This window comes from Heloderma suspectum, chromosome 1 (assembly GCF_057233095.1).
Source record: "Heloderma suspectum isolate Gila_16-S chromosome 1, 16-S_ref, whole genome shotgun sequence".
Taxonomy (NCBI): Eukaryota; Metazoa; Chordata; class Lepidosauria; order Squamata; family Helodermatidae; genus Heloderma; species Heloderma suspectum.
In genome coordinates, this window is record NC_139458.1 from 56428707 (window position 1) to 56446987 (window position 18281).

General features: G+C 39.2%; 1 protein-coding gene across 1 annotated transcript in view; it reads right to left on the minus strand.

The window, feature by feature from the left end:
- AKAP6 (A-kinase anchoring protein 6) overlaps positions 1-18281 on the minus strand; it is a 332898-nt gene that overhangs the window by 70320 nt on the left and 244297 nt on the right. The window contains exons 10-11 of the mRNA XM_084827230.1: positions 9612-9758; positions 1460-1684 (exon numbers count right to left, since the gene is read on the minus strand). Of these exons, the coding sequence (XP_084683356.1) occupies positions 1460-1684; positions 9612-9758 (372 nt within the window). The remainder of the gene's footprint in view (positions 1-1459; positions 1685-9611; positions 9759-18281) is intronic.

Consider the following 18281-nt stretch of genomic DNA (forward strand, 5'->3'; position numbering starts at 1 on the left):
AGTAAACAACTGTATTGTTTACTGAAATAAATGTTTTCTATGTATGGTTATCGTGTACACCATCTGTATGAATATAATATGAAATGTTCTACTGTGAAACCATGATTTGCATACTATAATGAACACTAATAAGATTGTATTTTAGCAAAGTAGAAAGTAAGTTTAATGAAACCACAGCAGGTTTATCTACTAGAGTTCCTGAAAATGTTCTAAACATTTTCTCTGAAATATGCATATTACACACTTCATATTGTTAATTATATCAATTTTCTCTTATGTACGTTTCCCCAAGAGGCTATTGGAGAATTTGAAAACATTTTTATTGTGGATTTTAAATTTAACGTGATAAAGATGGCTTGAAGATGTTATCTATACCCCTGCAAAAAGAAGTAGTGTTCTTACCACAACTATATAATAATTGTTTTCTGATAGCTCTGTTTTTTTAAATAAGTAATATATGAAGTGGGACTTAGGGTGCAATCCTATGCATGTTTAGACAGAAATAAGTCCTACAACTGGATAGGGAATGCTGGGAGTTGTAGGACTTATTTCTGTCTAAACATGCATAGGATTGTGCCCTTAATTATTAACCAGTGTATAATGAAGTGATGTGTATTTAGGGTAGTGGGCCAAGAGCTAGTTTTGCCTCTTGGCTCCTTTGAGAAGGCAGTTAGAGCTAGCGGGCCATGGCCTTAGTGAATGGCCAGCTGCCCAGCCACAAATGTCACTCCTGATCAACCCTGCAGAACCTCAGGTCCTGGAGCCAAATCTGGCCCTCCCAGGGTTCTATCTGGCACCTCAAGGTTCCACAGATGACCACATCCCTTTCCCCTGGCCCTACCCCTTTCCCCTGGTGGTTTCCCAGCTTTTATACAGCCCCCCCCCCACTTCTTAAAGGTTGAAATGCCTCTCCACAGGCTTAGTTCCTGGATCTGAAGTTCTGCATCCCTGATTTAGAGAAAGTCCAGTGCACTGGTTCACTAGCCTAGTACCAATGTTTCAATAAGCTTAAGACTGGATCACAATAATAGCGCAAAGGTACTGCCATGACACAAAGCATAAGAAGCAACTGTATGAGTTTTCCTTTTTCTCTTATTTATGCTATGTTGATTCAAGTGAAATTTATGACTTCGGCACTAGAATCACATAATGATTCTTCATTAAGCTAGATGCAGTAGGCCGAATTCAGCACTGAATACAGTGAAACAGTTATAAGGAGTCAAGACGTAAGGCTAAAATTATTTTGATCCTTGTAAATGCTTATGTACTGAGAGATGTATCCCTAAAATTAAATTCTGTTATTGAAAAAAGTAATATCCCCATACAAATGTACTGGAAATTATGTGCGCATGATTGAAGATGCAAATACATGGGAATAAGCCGTGTACACACTTCATATTTTATTTTCCTCCAAACAGCAACCCAACTTGCATCAATGCTGTGTGTGTTTCTTTGTTACCTTAAAGTATTGCAGTTGTTTCTCAGCATTCATTGTTCCTTCACTTTCTTGCCTCAGACAGGAATTGAAGATAAAAAGCTCAGTATCTCTCAGCCACCCTTTCAGCTCTTTGATCCTGACCTCCAGCTGCTTTACCAGGCTGCCGCTTTCAGGCGAAAGCAGGTCACGTGGACCTAACCCACTGTGTCCTACCATTGTGTCTTGGATCTTCTCTCCTAGAGTTTTCTAACGCGACAGAGAAAGAAACCATAGATTAATCTCATGTTCTAAAGCATGTGTATCTGACGGCTGCCCAGCAATATCTTTATCTAGATAGTACCTATAATAGGGTGCAATCCTATGCAAGTTTAGATGGAAAAAAAGGCCTACAACTCCCAGCATGCCCCAGCTAGCATAGCTGGCTGGGGCATGCTAGGAGTTGTAGGCCTTTTTTTCCACTTGAACTTGCATAGGATTGCACCCCTAGTTACTTTAATTATTTATTTCATTTACAGCACAACCCTATGCGTATTGCCTAAATGTAAGTCTACTGAGTTCAATAGGGGCTTAACCACAGATAAGTGGGTATAGGATTGCAGTCTAAATACCCTACTCTAGATGGATTCAGGCTACCGCTTACTAAAGTTCCAAAATCCATGTTGCTGTAATACCTTTATTAGGCCAGCCAACAGATCACCCCCCAAAGTGTGCAAGATTTTATTTAGTGATCTTTTGGTTGGTCTAATGAAGGTATTACTGCAACATGGATTTTTTCTTATGGTCAACATGGTTATCATTGTTTTTGTGACACTTACCAAACTGGCAGCATACATATATAACCACTTGGTAACCTAGTTGACTGACCCACATAGATAACCAAACTACCCTGTGAAGAGCACTCTTACCCCAGGGTAGTTTAGACATCTGTGCTACCCCCTCAGGTATTAACAAGAACCTTACAATATACTTGTAGCAGATGTAAGGTAAAATGTGTTATAGAATGTGTGATGAAATGCTCATCTCAATCCACCTTCCGTTGTCTTAACAATCAATGACAAAACTGCCATTGGCTTTGCTTGGAGAAGGATTTTAGTAAAGTCTTTGGCTTGGACCCAATTACATGGGAGTGGAACTATGTTTGAGGAAGAGGACCTACCACACTATCACCTTCTACCTCCCCCTAAAAGCCAGTCCTGTGGGTTGGGAAACCCTCTGAAATAGTGAGAGATATGGTGGAGGTGGCTGAAGCACTATAGGTGAATTACAATAATCTTGTGGTGGGTGGATATTGTCTTACATGAGTAGAAGTTTCTTCAGTTTGTGCAAAGGCATTTTAAAATCTCAGCCACCATTTTCTTAATATCACATGTAAACAATGCATATGAAATTGTATAATGATGAAAACTGCCACCTAATTGAATTTAAAAATAAATGTAATATATTTATTGAGTTGGATCCAGACTTTGTCATACTTAGAGCAGAGCCATTGATGTAAGTGGGACTTAAGTTAATCATGGTTTATTCTAAGTATTACTACACTGGGATCCAACCCATTGTAATCATATTTAACATCGAGTTTTATTTCTCTATTTATTTAAAATAGTAATATAAATGTTTAAAATAATTATTTAAAATATCCATAGATTTTGAAAGGTGACCACAGTGTATTTGTTTATGTTTATATATTTATGTTTAGTAGTTAAGTAATATAATAAGTAGCCCCATTTTGAAATATTATTATGAGCACATGCATATCTGCAAAAGCAATTATTTTCAGGAGAGCAGGATGCTCCAGTGGACATAAGTCCAGTCTATACATCTAGTCTGTATGTTCACCTGCTGTGTAACACTTGATAAATAATAATATTGGGGCAGAATATGAAATTAACCTCAGATTTCTCAAGCAATTGAACTGAGTCACTGGAGGCTTGTTATGACAAACTTCTTAATCTGTGGAAATTTATAACAAAGTATTATTTGATAGCACATGGATCTTGATACCCTTGTTGGCACCATGTAGATGAATGCTGGATGTGTATTTTGATTGTTTGATACCAACATTACAGTGACTGGTTATTCTTGGTTTCAAAATGAGCCAAGGACAAAACTACACATGATTACACTGTAGCCATGTGTCATGTTAGCCCAAACTCCATGCACTGCAATTGGTTGTTATTGTCTTTCACCTTGATCCTCAGTTGCTAACAACTAATGATTCTGAGGGAATTTACTCCTAAATGTACAGCATAAGGGCTAAACTACACTGTAGCTACATGTAGTAGTAACCCAGTGGTAGTTGCTCAGTTGCAAAGTGCCTGCAGAAGAAAGGCCCAACAACCTCTTCTACATTGTGAAGGCCCCTCCTCAGCAGAGAAGGGGACCTTAACCTTTCTCCAACCAGCTGCTTAACTGTTGAAACATGGTGTTCTCAGGTGCTTTGATTTTCCTCTGGCCAGGGTTGCACACCCATATTTGAAACGTAAACTCAGATCTGGAACATTGCTGAGAAAAAAGCAGCTGGGGGATGGAGTTTCAGGAGAGCTCCTTTCTTCTGCAGGCATTTTGCAACTGAGCAACTACCACTGGGTTACTACTACATGTAGCTACGGTGTAGCTTAGCCCTTATGCTGTACATTTAGGAGTAAATTCCGTCAGAATCATTAGATGTTAGCAACTGAGGATCAAGGTGAAAGACAATAACAACCAATTGCAGTGCATCAGGATCTTCTACTGCTGGGGCAGCCACATATCACCTAGTTTATGAGGGAGCTGAGATGAAGCTGGGCTGTAGCCAACCAGAGTGCAGCTAGCACTCTTCTTCGCCAAAGCTAACCAATTGTGAAGCAGAACATTTTAAAACAACTTTGACATGGCAATGATGTCACAGAGGACATCTTTCGTCTTTTCTGCCAATGCATCTGCAAAGCAGAGTCTGGTTTTATGTGTTGTTAGTGGCCTGAAAGTGTCTACTTGTTTGATGATCATCTGATCACTCTGATGAATTTGCCATGTATTTTACAGATAAAATCACTTGTATGCAGCTTTACTTGGGGCTAGTTTAGATAATAGCCAAAATATGAGGCATGAAAGGCTCAGGTGTTTTTTTTAACCTACAGAGGCAGAGAATATAATTGGGGCTGTGTGAGCAATTATTTGGGAACTGGACCTATGTCTGTCAAGGGTAACGAAAGCTAAGTCCCAGAAAGTCCTCCTCTACTGGCTGCAATAATCAATGAATCTTTAAAGGAGGGCAGGGTTTGGATTAGCTCCATTCAAGTCAGTGGAATGACTATGGACTACATGTTTTGAGACTTTACAGTCTAAGAATAAGCTTTGAAACACACAATGAATTAAATCAACAGATACTCATCTATTCTAAAGCATTGTGCAAATAATGTGTTTGGGAGATCATATCAGGGAAAAACAACACATATTCTTGGCAACACCCTTCTATTTTGATGGCTCAAATATTGATAATTTGAAGGCTCTCAGTGGAATCCAGCTTTAGCTATTGTTTTTATGCTGTAACAAAAGTAGCAGCAGGAGGTGAAATCGATGCCCTTGGAGGGTAGGGTCACAAAAAGGAATTTATTGCCACTTTTTTGTTCTGGAACAGTTTGCAATCATAAATTCTTCATAAACAGAATACTTCAGAGAATGGTCCGTCTTCATAAATATACGACAGAGGACATCAATTTCATTTAATTCACAATTTGTGTCAGCACAGCAGATGCCAATGCCTGCCTTGATAGGGTTGTTTAATATGCAATTGAGACTGAGTAATATTCAGCACAGGGGACAAAATTTCACAGATTAAACTGTACGCACCACTGACATTTCATTCTAATGTATTTCCATTCCACACTGTTCACCTTAGATGAAAGTAATATTAAAAACCACATCTCTCTATTTTACCATTGTTAGAAGTTAAAATCCTTGTCTTTAATTTTTTTCATGCCAATTAAAATGTAATCATGCCAATTAAAAAGTATGCCTAGTGTTGTTAGTTTTCACAGAGTTTTTCTTATTAAATTAAAGAAAACTCAATCAAATCCTACTTATTATACATGAAATTTCATTTAAGAAGAGAAAGCAACTTTTTTGTAAACGCACAAATTAATTTGAAAAAGTGATATAAAATTGCATCTTGATCTTAGTACGCAGAAAGAAAGGGTAAGTGGCAGGGTAGCATTTTATTTATATTTTAAAATCTGATTATTTTAACGAAGAAAAGTTGATTAGCTGCTAATCTGACTGATTGTACACCCTACCAAGGCTAACCAGAAATCTAGAATTGTGTTTGAAATAAGCTGATAAAACTTAGAAGCAGAGATCTAAAGAGGTGCACAATTCATTCTGTATACCCAAGGGAGATTTGAGATTCAGCTATGCAGGAAGCAGGCCCTCTTTCCATGTCACATTGTACCCACTATTGAAATGGGTGGGGACTTTCAAAAGTACATTGTGATATGGCATGGTAGTCTGTTACTCTTCAAAGAAAAAAGAGAGGCAAAAATGCCATCGGGCATGCCTACCTCTCTGGGTGTACCTAGAGTAGTTCTTTGGATCCTGGCCTCTGTCCCATGCCCCAGCAGGTGATCAGTGCTGTCAAAGCTAATAGCACCAACTTTCTGTTCAGTCCTGCATGGGCAGTCCTTGATCCAGTTTGGGGAATTCTGCACACAGCTTCATGCAGACATCCCGCTCTCAGGACTGCATACACAGAATTCCTTTCTGGTCACAGTTTCTACCAGCGCCGCACATGCTGGAAGCCTGCTACTGCGCATGCACAGGTTTGTCCTTGGTGAAAGGAAGGGATCTTTAGAAAAATCACATCTTTACACTAAGGAGACAATAAAAACCATGCAATACAAACAGTACTGGCTCCAAGTATTTTGAGGTGCCTTGAGCAAGAGACCTGCAATGGGCCCCCTTCCTCAGTGAGAAAGAAGTACCCTTGGTCAGTAGGAAAGCTAACATGAGGTTAGGTGTACAGCCGGTTTTAGATGGGATTGCACTGCCCTTGAAAGATCAGATCCACAGTTTGGAAGTACTCTTGGAGATGGCCTTGGATAGTCAGGGAATGGCTGTGGCCTGCAGTGCCTTTGCAATTTTGGCTAGTCCACCAGCCGCACCCTTCCCTGGAGAAGCCAGATCTGGCCACTACCTCATGTACCTTGGTCACAAGAGATGTACCTTGGTCACATATCACTTAACTACTGTAACACACTCTGTGTGGGGATACCTTTGAAAAGTGTTCAGAGACTGCAGCTAATGCAGAATGCGAGTAATGCAGGCCTATTTTTCAGAGAATGTCACACCATTTTCATTCAATCTTAATTGGCTCCTCGTTTGTTTTCATGCCCAGTTCAAAGTGCTGTTTATCACCTTTAAAGCCCTAAAGCGGGGTTGGGGAATGTGTTGTTGGACTGCAACTCCCATGACCCCGCACTATTGGCTATGCTACCTAGTGCTGATGGGAGTTGCTGTCCAACAAGATCTGGAGGGCTACATGTTCCCCAACCCTGCCCTAGATCATTTGAGTTTGGGGTATTTAAAGGACCACCTGCTCCCACATGATCCTGCCTCCCCTTTGCTTTGAGGTCTTTGGGAGAAGCCCTGGTCTGTGTCCCACTTAGGGATGTATGAAAGTCACTTACCTTTTCGAAGGGTGACATTCGCAGTGGGGGGGAGGCGCTCCATCCCTCCCCCCGAAATTCTCTCCGGCCGGCTCCACTCAGCAGAGATTCCGCAGAGCCACCTGCTGGGGCCGCCTGCAGCCGGACATCCGGCCTCTGGGCAGCCTGCAGGGATGCAAATGGCAGCTCCCGTAGCCGCCGCCATTTGCGTCCCTGTATTTTGCCGTGATAGGCTATGTAAATATTTACGTAGCCTATCACGGCAAAAAAACAACAACCAGAGAATGCAAATGGCGGCGGCTATGGAGGCCACCATTTGAGTTCCCTTTTTGGGGTGGCCGTGATAGGCTACGTAAATATTTACGTAGCCTATTACGGCAAGAGAGATGGGTGCAAATGGCGGCCACTACACCATTGGCGCCCCTCTCTTTTGCCATAATAGCCTACGTAAATATTTACGTAGGCTATCACGGCCAAAAAAAAAAGGGAACGCAAATGGCAGTCGCTGTAGCCGCCGCCATTTGCGTTCCCTTTTTTTGCCGTGACAGGCTACGTAAATACTTACACAGCCTATCACGGCTTCCACAGGGACGCAAATGGCGTTCCTGCGTTAGCCGTGATAGGCTACCTACGTATTTACGTAGCCTATCACGGCTATAGTGATGAAGCGAATGGCGGACGCGGACGCGGCCACCATTCGCAAGTCAGTGCAAACGGCAGGTAGGTGTCCCGTTTTGCGCGCCTTTCGTGGGGTGGGGGGCGGGGGGGCTTTGTTCCACCATGGATTTCGGGGGGCCAAATGCACTGGCATTCGGCCTTACCGAGATCCGTGGTGGAATTCTCTGACATCCCTAGTCCCATCAGACCTATAGTCAGTGGACAACTGGGACAGAACCTTCTCAGTTGCTATACCTATATAGTGGAACCCTGTCTGTCAGGAGTCTCCCCCTTCCTTACTGACCTTCAGATGCTTAGCGAAGAATATCTTATTTTGACGGGCCTTCAATATTGGCTAGTTGTCCCCTTGATTGGTGATTTTAGTGGGACTGCTGGCTTTGGCTGCTGATTTTTTTCCTGTTTGTTATATGATTCTGGTCTTGTATGATTATTTATTTATTGTTTTTGTTTGTTATATTTTGCTGCATTTATTGTATTTTTATTGCTTTTTGTATGCTATTTTGTGTGTCCTTTTGGACAGAAAAGCAGAAAAATATTTTTTTTACATATAATTGACTAAATGTATTACTTATCAATTGCAATCTATAATATGGAATAGAGGTGTACAATATTGAAACAATACTTTAACATTCCATGTATTTAAAATCTCTCCAGCAGTTTGGTATAGACTGTATTAAAATACTGCATGTCTCTACAGAAATAGAAATTGTAAAAAAATCACCTTGCTTTTTTATTTAATAAACTGTCTTGGAGTAAACCTCTTGGAGGAGATATTGGTTAAAAACGTAAGAGCCCTACGTATGTTGTTCTTAATAAACACCTTCTTCACAATTTTTAAGAAACCATGGGGCTAGTCCAGTCCCATCGCAATATTTGTCATTAGGAACATGCAGTTCTCCCTTGAGTAAAGGGGAGAGAAGGACGCAGTGGGGTAACTGGATCATCCTCATTGTTTTTAGACTACATTTTAATAACGTGCAAATGTATAATTGTATAATCTCTATTACAAATACTCCTTATCTCTAAATTATAATTTAAGCAGTTTTAATAAATTTATCCTGCCTATGATTTTGAGAGAAACCAATTAAGGAACGGAATCAGTAGTAAAAAATACTCTTGCCCTCTCACATGTCTTAAGGCAATCAGCAATAATGCTTCCTGCATCATGGTGTCTGGGTAAGAGAATCACTATATTGCATCTTTTTCCAGAATCTTGTATCTCATGTTTGGCTGAGACTGAACCCATCATAGCATGAAATGAATTATATGAAAACTTTTCTTTTTTGCCTTTGTCAAATATGAGCTGAGTATAGCAGTGTGCAACATATCCTAACTGCATCCTCAGACTCAAGACTTCTGATTTGTACAAAATTTGCACATTTGTTTTTTGAGCCATCAGTGTGACCTGAAATATGTAGTGACATCCCCACTTTTCATCTTAAGGGTATAGTAAATAGTTAAAGAGTAGATGTCTCTAACATGTACCTTCAGAATAAATTCTATTAACATTCACTCAAGCATGACAGTCAGTGTATATCAGATATACCGTATTATAGTTGATTTGGTGCATTCCCATAATACATGGCATATTTTACTTACATTTTTTTCTGTATTAAAGAACTAAAATTATTAAAAGACAAGAGACAAGCAGGGAATAAAAAAATCAACAGACAAGGAAAATACTATGGGGGTTTTTTTTGGTTTTCTATAATAGCATGAGTGGCTTGTTTGAAATGTATGTAGTGAATTGAATGAAAGAGATATTTGTGCTTCAAATTAGAAATCAGACAGACAGCATACTTCAAGACACAAAAAAAGTACACACAACCCACAAACAGTAATAAAAATGCAAATACCCCAAGCAGTTCCCATTTTTCATTAATTGAATCCACTTTTTCAAGGAGATCACTGGGTAGTAAAACACCACTTCTCTTCAAAGCTTCTACTTTACTCAGCAATTCCATCTTTTTGGGGTGCCTGATTGACATTTCCACACTGTACCTCTAAAATGAGAAAGAAAGATGAGTTAGCTATAGAAAAAAAATATTCGATTAAAATTTAATCTTAGAAAGCAAGATGCTTAAATATAATGGTAATCTCTTTTGTTAATACTATATATTCATAGTTTGGGGGTGCTCTTGGATCCAGAACTGTCACTTGAGGCACAGGTGAACTCAGTGGCACGGAGCACTTTTTATCAGCTTAGGCTGGTATACCAACTATGCCCTTATCTGGACAGAGATAGCCTTGCTACAGTTATCCATGCTCTGATAACTTCTCGTCTGGATTACTGCAATGCGTTATATGTGGGGCTGCCTTTGAAAACGGTCCGGAAACTTCAGCTGGTCCAAAATAGGGCAGCAAGATTGTTAACAGGGACTGGCCTGCGAGCTCATATTACGCCAGTACTTTTCCAGCTGCACTGGCTGCCAGTCCATTTCCGGGCCCGATTCAAAGTGCTGGTGTTAACATTCAAAGCCCTTAACGACTTGGGGCCAGGTTACCTGAAGGATCGCCTCCTCTCATATGTGCCTGCCCGGACCTTAAGATCATCATCAGCGGCCCTTCTCCGTGAGCCCCTGCCAAAGGAAGTGAGGCGGGTGGCTACTAGGAGGAGGGCTTTTTCTGCTGTGGCACCCCGGCTCTGGAATGAGCTCCCTAGTGAGGTTCGCCTGGCAACTACATTGTATTCCTTTCGGCGCCAGGTGAAGACCTTTTTATTTTCCCAGGCATTTTAGCATTTTAGCTTTCTAAATTTTTATCTTCGCTGTTTTAAATCTGTATTTTAAACTCTTGCACTGCTGCTAGGTTTTATTGTGGTTGTATTGTTATATTGTGGTTTTAATGTTCTGTATATTTTAAATTGTTTTATCGTGTGTTGTTTGGATTTAATTTTTGTGAACCACCCAGAGAGCTTCGGCGATCGGGCGGTATAGAAATAAATAAATAAATAAATAAATATTCATGTAGCTTTGGAGCGATTTTTAACATTAGACTAACAAAATGTCAATCATTATGATAGACATGTGCTGGGGAAGGCCTCACACCTGCTTCCACTGTGTCCCCAAATGCATTATTTTATCTTTTCCCATTGAAATGACACTGGAGAGAGAACAATAATTATTCACATACACTGGAGAGAGCAAATGGATGTATGGGGTGTGGTCTAAATGTTCCGTTGTCCCTTGTAAATCTGATTCATGGACAACACAGAATTTGCCATTCCCCCAACAGGCTTCTCAACCTCAACCTGATTATTTGGCTGAGATCGAAAAAGAGAGACAACTCAAAGACTTAGGCATGCCCTGTGGCATTTTTGAATCCTTTTACTTTGGCCAACAGATCTCAGGCCATAGCACACTCTGCCACTGAAAGTGTCCTGAGTTTCAAAAGCGTTTTTTTCCATATGATCTGAGGGATGAGGCGGCCTGCTAACTGACAAACTCAAACCCAACACGCCCCATCCATTCACAGCTAGTTGTGCAGATGTTTGGAGCCCACCCTTTGTCCCGGAGAATCTAATGAGAGCAACTCAGACCCAAGCTAGTCGCTGTTGGAACAGCCACACCTTTTAATCGCCATAGGCTGGCCATGGGTTCTGTCTCTTGTTCACACTAGAGCGTGAGAAAGAGAGAGGATCCAGAAACTGGCTGTTTATTTGTTTAACACATTTTGCCTCACCTTTCTTAATTGTTCAACGTGGCTAACAATAAAAGGAAACTAAAAAAACACACATCAAACTCAGAAAAAATCATAGAAACAATTATGAAAAAACATCCAGCAGCTGAAGTATTCACAGTAAAACCAATCACAGATTAAACAATACAGTTAAAGCAGTCATAGCATAAGACAAATGAACAGGTAATAAAGAGCCAAGGGTTTCAGTAAAAAAAGGAACATCTTCACCATTTGGCAGAAAACCAATAAAAAGGGGACAAGAGGAGTCTCCCATGGGAGGGAGTTCGACAACTTAGGCATGACTACAAAGAGAGCGCTCTCCCAGACAGACAGACAGACAGACAGACGGAATAGATGAAACAAACACGAGACTCTCCATCAATGACCACAGTAAGTGGGCGGGTTCGTAACTGTTATATTGGATGCGTGTGTGTGCATGTGTGCGCGTGAACACACACACACACACACACACACTGTTTGCCATTATGTTAGGAATGTGGGAAGAAAAAAGGGTTGTATGCTGCAGGGGGCCTTTGGACACATATACTGTACATCTCAGTATAGAGTTATATTGCACCCACCCCTGAGGTCCCCAAGTTCTGTAGGAGGGCCTGGGCACTCAGGTTCTGGGATGAAAGCAGGTTCTGTCTCTTCTGCAGTGCTGTCCTTAAGTGCAAAACATTATCATTTCCAATAGAAATGAGTGGAATCTGTTCTTTATATGGGAGAAAGTAAACATATGAACTGAGGAACACTGTTGCATTTGGGGAATGGTTATTCTGTAACAGCCTTCACCAACCCAGTGCTGTGCAGATAGGTCCGAATACAATTCCCATTACACACATGGCCATGCTAGAGGACACCAGGATGGCGAAGGCTGTTCTATGGGGGTGCGGGTTGCAGGTTTTGTTAATTGCCAATCGTCTTGCTAATAATAGTCAGTTTAGTTTGCCTCACAGAACTCTCTCTCTCTCTCTCACACACACACACACACACTTTCTTCTTCCTGTTCAGTATTTTAAAAGGGTTTTAAAAAACACTGCCAATATGTACCTTCTATTTGAATACTGGTATGAAGCACAATTATCCAAAAAGCGTTTAAAAGGCCTGCATAAATCATGGAGAGCTATTAGCAAATTGCATGCTAAACATTATGCTTCCTTTCCTTGACACTCAGAGAAGAAAGCTACTCCTGTTGCAGTTGCAGAGGGAAACAATTTAAAATCAGGGCTAACTATAGTAAAGTCAAACTAAACTAAAGACAAATGTTTAAAACATGGGTGCTTTTGCCAGATCCATGAACACACACTCTGACAAAACAAAACAAAAATACAACTGGAGAGTACTTAACAGAAAACAAGAAAGGTGTGAAATCACTGTTTCAGCTAATAGATCCTCAGCATTTGTATGAATATCTTTGCATATTGTTAGTTTCATATTTTAATCTTTCATTTGCACCGCACATGAACATCATTTATATTTTGCCAACTTCAAATATTAGTCATTTGTGGATCACAGAGCAAAATGTTTTAAATGAGGTGATTTAAAGCATTTCTCATTATTAATGAGCACTGATCAGGTGTTGGTGTATCCAAAATAAGCATGAATATGCATAACAGGCAACCAAGGAATTGTCTAGATTTATAACAGAACTTGTATTTTTGCAGTATGAAAAGAAACCAAGGGCTGTAGTTTCTAAAAATGTGCATTAACAAGAGGCAATCAGGTTTGGAATTACGGGACTGGATCACACAGCAGATAACCATTTTCCTTGGCTAAAATTGCCAACAAGTACGCTTGTTGGCTCTATATGATTGCCTTTTCAGCTGGAAAGGGTGACTAGAGGAGATTACAATCTGCTTTATGTAATCTGATTTCTATTTAAAGATGATATAGCTGAAAAGGATTTACATAATTATTTCCGTAAGTATGCATAATATCAGGAGAAATCCAAGTCCATTTCAGCTAGGCACTGAAATCCAGTTCGTTTTACTTCTTTCATTTTTTGCCAAGTGGATTAATAGACTAAGGGAGTCCTCTAGCTGTCTGACACTGTTGTGGACTTGGCTAGTTAATATTTTTCACTTCTGAAGTGATAGGCTGGGTTCAGCTGCTGTTGGCTAACAAGGATTTTGGTGAGGCTCTTGAGTTGGAGAAGATCAATAACTAAACAAAATGGTAGCAGATGCTTCCTAACAATAATGTTCTAGTTATCATAAAGACTTAATAAGTATCATTTAATTTTTGTGCTAAATAAACTGGTTTTGCTATACAGCATAGTATGAAGAGTCCCTCCCTGACAGATGCTATAAAAGATGATTACATTAAAAAAAAGAAGTTAGCCTTTCTATATGCTTTCTGCCTCACTCTGTTACCTACTGTATAAACAGCATTATGAAAGATGCTGATTGATAGACAATGCATTATACAGTGCCAGAAAAAGCTATACCCCCAAATCCATTTAATTGCAAGATATAGAGGTTATGAATAGAAAATCCAGTATTGTTTCAAGGTATAGAAATTAAAGTGAAGTTATTTATTTCAGTATAAGAAAAGTGCTGATTGCACTGCTGAGATGAGGTTTTGATAGCAATACATGGTATTGCTAATGCTTTTTTTGTTTTTACTCATTGAACACTTACACTCTCAAGCAAAATTAGCTACCCAGCTCTATCAGTGCAGCACAACCATAGTCTAGACTCTAGTAGGGCTTCTTTATCCTGTGGTGAGAAGATAATTTAATCTTCATATTCATTCTACCCTCAGCATTAAGTGAGCAAAAGCTGTTCCATTGTGACAGGCTGTGAATGTTATGATATAGATTACTGTTCAATAGCCAAAAATGAGATTAAGAATTTAAAAAGTCACAGGATTTCCTCTTTCTTTCTCCCCTTTCCCTCCACCCAACAATGGCTGCAATAAATAAAATGATTAATATTTAATTTTCTACTATACCTGCCTGGGAAAAAAATCCTTTAATATTTTTTACAGTGCAGTCAGCTGGGTGTGCCTATGAAGAAATAGGTGCTGCTTTTTTTTAACGTACTCAAGAGAATAAAGGCAGCAATGTTATTTCAGTTGAGGAATTTTGACTCTTTCCCAACTTTTCTTCCCTCCCTCCACTACTGTTTTCCCTTCCCCAGTTAAAACACACAGACACACACACGTTAATTTAGTTAAAGATATGTAGCTCATTCACAGTGGCCATCTTTTAAAAAAGTTTTTAAGAAAGCCCATTTATTGGAACATAACCTGGAAAATCAGAAAAGATTTTCTAGAGAAACTTGTGATGCATGTTTCCTGAAGTTTTCTGGTAAAAAATACGTGTGTGTGTGTGTCTGTGTGTGTGTGAAAAATCACACCCCCAACTTCTGTCCAAATAGAGACTGGAACAATGCCTTGAAACAGCATTAATTGTCACCATGGAAACCAGAAGAATAAGCCATTTTGAAACTGGCCTAGAAGGCGCTCATTGAGCAACTAAGGCATTTTTTCCCTGTCTCCTTCAGTGTTAAGGAACAAGATGCCTAGTCACTGAGAGGTCAAAGAAAGAAATCATCATGAAAGGTTTCTAGATGTCAACGGTGTGGTTAATAATAATAATAATAGTAATAATAATATATCCATACACATAATAAGACTTCATTGCATACTCTTTCAGCAAGAGAAACATCACACACACAAAAATTAGGGCTAGGATACATATTCCCTCCCTGGAGCAAAACGTTAGGGCAATATTATGCGGCCCTTGCTCCTAAAGCTCCCTGGGAATTCTGTTGTTGTAATAAAACTTCAGAAGAGGAAAGGGGAAAAAAGGCTGCATGATGGAATTCAAAATAATGCTCTAAAAGCACACAGAGAGATTAAGACATCCATTGTAAGACTTTTGTATGGTGCTTCTGTTGGTTATAGTGAAAAGAGACTAGACATACTGAACACACAGTGGAGCTAAGGTTATAAGGAATAGAAGAATTAAAGCAATGAACATTTCTCTGCTACTGGAAGTGGGGTATATTATTTGCGGTGTTCCTCTTCGTTTTGACATTCTACGCAATGCATTTTATACTTGTTTTAATGACACCATAGTACTCACTGATTTCAGGAATGAAGTGACATGCTTATGGTTTACCTAAATCATACACTGCAAGTTTTAAAAGGAAAGTAATTGTCAAACATAAATACACATATATCCCAGATACATGTGCATGCATGCACACATGCATGTGTGTGCGTGGGCGCACACACACACACACACACACACACACACACTTCATTTGCAAATAACTCCTCTCTACCAGCAGTGAAATGCCTACTATTTGTAACACTGCCCTATGGATGCGCTCCAATTATATTAATAAATGTACATTACCTTAAAAACATATGCATAACTCAATATTTGTCTGTCATCTGTCTACATATATACTCATACTAACACTTTCTGGGTAGTGTTTGTACTCTTCATGCCTAGGCTTCATGGTGGCCCCTTAGGAAGCCCATGCCTAATGCCATTCATTGATGAACAAAGACTCTTTTTATTCCAAAGTCCAGGGTCCAAAGCTCAGCTGTATACATGCAGAGTGAAGGAATCTGCTAGAGGCCAGACTACCCTTTACAACAGCTCTTATACATCCACCTTTTTCGTAATACCAAAGCGAGACATTTTACAAACAGTCCAGAAGCTTGGTTATATTTCATACACAGTCAGTACAACCAGGATGTCTGGATGGTGTTCAGGTCCTTGGATTAGTGTTTTGTCTAGACAAATAGCAGCCATTACTTCTTGCAAACTTCTTGCATTCTCCTACTATCAATTTATGTCAAATAATTGCACAGGAAAATTATAAAGACTCCTACAGTTGTCCTTGTAAATTAGTAATAAGTTTTCTTGATTGGGATAAATTTGCTGCTGAGCCTTGGAAAAAAATTAAAAACTGCAACGTCATTTAAAATTGCCAGAACTCATACAGCAAATTACATCTGAGGCTAAGAATTCGTTTTCTTCTTCTAGTTTATTCCATTCGCATGATCTAGAAATCACATTACTTTCACCATGTATTGTTAATTGGACATAGATTGCATTATTTTTAATATAAATCAAACTACAAATATTAATATGAATTGCAAATCCCCTAATAGAAGATCATAAAACAATCTTTTTTAAAAGTATCTCTCATTAATAATTTAATTCCAATTATATCATTCTGAAAACTCAAGGAGGAAACCAGTAACTTATTCCTATTAGGTCCCTTTTCAGAACAAATAAAAAAAATCACACAGCTTTATTTATACACAAAAACAAAAGCCTAGGGATTCCACAGTTGCAAAACAAAAATGTTTTTTGTTTCAATACATACTTCATATATCAATTAGCCAATCATTCCTGTTTTTCATCTTAGCTTTCCCCCCACCCAAGTTATGACACTGACATAATTCTATGGAAGAAAAGCTTTAATAACTTTGTGGACTCATTTCTGTCCATAATAAAATATAGTATTTATACCAATGGCTCTGCTTTTGTGAAAGAAGGTGATCCAAACCATTTAAATTTTTACTGTAACTGTAATATCTTTTGTGCCCTTTAATGAGTTTATATTAAATATTTAATACTGTTTAGGGCATATCCAGTACCACCAAAAACAGTTATATTCCCAGCAGTCCCACTGTTTCAGGCAGAAGGCTTGATTGATCCTCCTTGCCTGAATTGAGTAGAATGAAAAGAAGCAGTTGGAAAATAGCTGCAATCATTTAATGCAGATGACCTCTGACAGGCTCACAGCTCTTCTATCTGAACAGAAATTTGCATGGGGTCTCTGTGCAGAGGAACAATGTAACCTAAATGGTAGACAATCTTTATTCTAATGAAGTGGGTGTCAAGGTCAATGTAAAACTGCAATGATAAATGGTGCACCACTAGGCAAGAGAAGTTGCATAGGCATTGTACTGCTTTCACGTTAATTGAAGGCTGAAAATGCATGGAGTGAAAGCGCAAGACTCTTCTCACCGCTGTGTGTTGATGCAAAAAAATGTTTTCTTCAGGACTCTGGACCACTGATATGAATCTTATTGCAACAACAGCAGCAACACAAATACAATGGGAGCGGGGTGGGTGGGTGGGGAGGAGTTGTTATGAGGATGCTTTATTTCTGGACTAACAACTTCAACAATCCACTCAGAGTACCAAAAGAATAACAAGTCTCCAGACACCTAATGTAATTCCCATGATCCTTTTGCTATTTAGGAGATGGGTCTTTAATTAGTTCCAAACAAGCAGCCCTTTAGACAACTCTTCATTAGATACCATTCCTTCTGAAATAATGTATAACCCCCCTCCCTCACCCAGTTGTACTCCAATGTTATTATTTTTCCCTAGATTCTAAGTTTCCTTGTTAGTATACAGTTAATATCTCCAGGTGTCTTTTGTTCTGAATAAGAATTAGACCAGTAAAACTGGGTTTTGTTATGCAAAGGGTGGTATGCCTGGAGTGGGAACTAAACTACAATCTGTTATTGTGGCTTTGTCAAAATGGCAGTGCAGCTATAATTATGGCACTTCATCAGTCAATCAAGTAATTTGTAGAAGGCAGTACATTTTGTCCCATAAAAAATGGGAAAGACAGTAAGCTGCTTTAAAAGAAAAACCTTTAACTGCTTAAGCCTGTTATCGGTATATTGTTGTTCACTAATATGCTCATTAGAAGCCAGGAATTCAAGCTTCACCTATTCAAACAGAAAATGCTGTTACAGTATTAGATATCCAATATCCGAAAGTTTATGCAGCATATCATATAATGCACTGTTAATCTTTTTTTAACTTGTGTGCTGCTTCAGTCCACATCCTCAATAGATGT